Source organism: Priapulus caudatus, unplaced genomic scaffold (genome assembly GCF_000485595.1).
Source record: "Priapulus caudatus unplaced genomic scaffold, Priapulus_caudatus-5.0.1 Scaffold147, whole genome shotgun sequence".
NCBI lineage: Eukaryota > Metazoa > Priapulida > Priapulimorpha > Priapulimorphida > Priapulidae > Priapulus > Priapulus caudatus.
Window position 1 is genome coordinate 234,179 of NW_014577208.1, and position 2,151 is coordinate 236,329.

Below are 2,151 nucleotides of genomic sequence, written 5' to 3' on the forward strand. Positions count from 1 at the left end.
TAATTATAAATATAATTACATGTTAACATGTTTATAGAAACGGGCGTACAACGGACATCAAAATAAATTTCATAGACGCAGTCGCGTAACACCAAGCCTTACGCTATCCCTATTGCTAACCCATAGTTGAAACCTATATGCATGATGTTGTTTCACTTTTATTCGAGAAATGATTCTTTTCGTATATGTCCCGCTTGCTGTGTCTTTTTGTCCCAAAATACGCCGGAACAGAGTCAGAATCAACAGAGATTCAATCATTTAAAACGCGAATAAAAGATATATGGTAACTTTTATATGCGGGTGTATAATAATTAGGGATTTGCTCTAAGTTCTGTATGCAGTAGCACCTTCGCTGTGACTAACGCGCATTATAATTATCTGTGCCCACATAATAACATATGTTCCTGAAAGACTTGCGCTTTCATCGTGTGGACATTATATTATAATTACGTATAGCCAAGTGAATATCAATCGGTATATTTGGTTAATATTACAATTAATACTTTATTCCGTAACACAGCACAACGCATAGCGATAGGTGAAGTCCGTCATGTCCTATTAAACGCACGAGACTGCGGCCTTGGATTGTTCCACGGGTAAAACGTCGTTGCTCAGCTGTGTTTGCACTTGATAGGCGGCCAGAGAGAATCTTTATATATATAACGACTGTATACGTACTAGACGGGTCCTCGCTGCAAAAGCTACCGGCTGTATCGGCGTATCGGGTGTGTCGCGTGTCGATCTTCGATCTTTGTTCATCATCAATTATAGGACTTTCGATCCTTCGCAGGATCTCTCCCTGTTGCGATGATTCAGCTGTTCCGTCTGACACTATGTTTGACCAGCTTCTGGCTCGCTTTTGCACAGGACGCACCACCTTACACGAAGATGAATTGTGAGTACCTATAGCAACCATGCACCGCTTTCTATGGTTCTAAGCTGGTTCTAAGCTGGTTCTAAGCTTTCTATGGTTCTTTCTATGGTTCTTTCTAGAGCCTAGAATTCAATTCCTTTAGAGCCTAGAATTCAATTTTTTAGAGCCTAGAATTCAACTTTTTAGAGCCTAGAATTCAATTCCGGTTTCTCATTGACGATCGAACTGAAATAGCCCAAAGAGTGACGTTTGTTAACTGATTTTATGCTTACGTGTATTTTATAAAGGCGCTGTGTTATAAATTACATTCATAAGCGTGTGGTAGAGAACATCTATTGAATTACTTCATTGTGGTATTTGGTTGTTGCTCCGCATCCAATTGTTACTCCAACCCTGCAGCCTAAAACACGACCCTGATTTTCGCACGACGTACACACCATGCACTCGATCACACCCCGCACCATCAAAACACCGCCACTACCCTATGCCGCCAACACGTCACCCACATTCCGCACCACTATCACTGTAACACAAACGCACCGTATCATCAAAGCGGTGCGTGCATGCACACTGTGAATATCACCAACACACCATCTACATTCTACATCACTAACACCACCAACACCACTAGCAGCAGCAGCAGCACCACCACCACCACCAACAACAACAACAACAACAACTAGAGCACTCGGAGAGCACAGACCTCCGCCAAGGCAGCTGAATTTTCTCAATGTAAATTTTTTTATTAATTAATTAATTAATTAAGTGGAAAAAATTAATTAAATAATTAATTAATTGGATCCGGATTAGTGCGAGCGTGCAGGTGGGGGAGGACTGTGATTGCCCCTTAGCCTGTGGTTGCGTGTTTGTAAGTCTACAGCCAGCGCACCTAGCGGAAGTGAACTGAAACGTGCATGGTAACACACAAACACACAAATCAACACTCAAAGACACGCCGGTGCAAACATAACCTCCGCCAAGCCCCTGGCGGAGGTAATAACAACAACACCACCATCATGCACCATGCAATACCACCACCACCACCACCACCACCACCTTCTACCACCACCAACAACAACAAGACCGCCAGCAGCAGCAGCACGACCAGCACGACCACCACCACCGCCAGCGCTACCGCCACCGCCACCGCCACCACCACCACCACCACCACCACCACTACCTCCACCACCACCTCCACCACCACCACCACCCCCACCACCACCACCAACAACAACAACAGCAACACCACCACCAACACCACCACCACCAACACCACC

General features: G+C 44.7%; 1 protein-coding gene across 1 annotated transcript in view; it reads left to right on the top strand.

Moving 5' to 3' along the window:
* The first annotated feature begins 581 nt into the window (after positions 1-581).
* LOC106806197 (alkaline phosphatase-like) overlaps positions 582-2,151 on the top strand; it is a 10,845-nt gene continuing 9,275 nt past the window's right edge. The window contains exon 1 of the mRNA XM_014808063.1: positions 582-895. Coding sequence (XP_014663549.1) covers positions 808-895 — 88 coding nt within the window. The 5' untranslated portion in view covers positions 582-807. The remainder of the gene's footprint in view (positions 896-2,151) is intronic.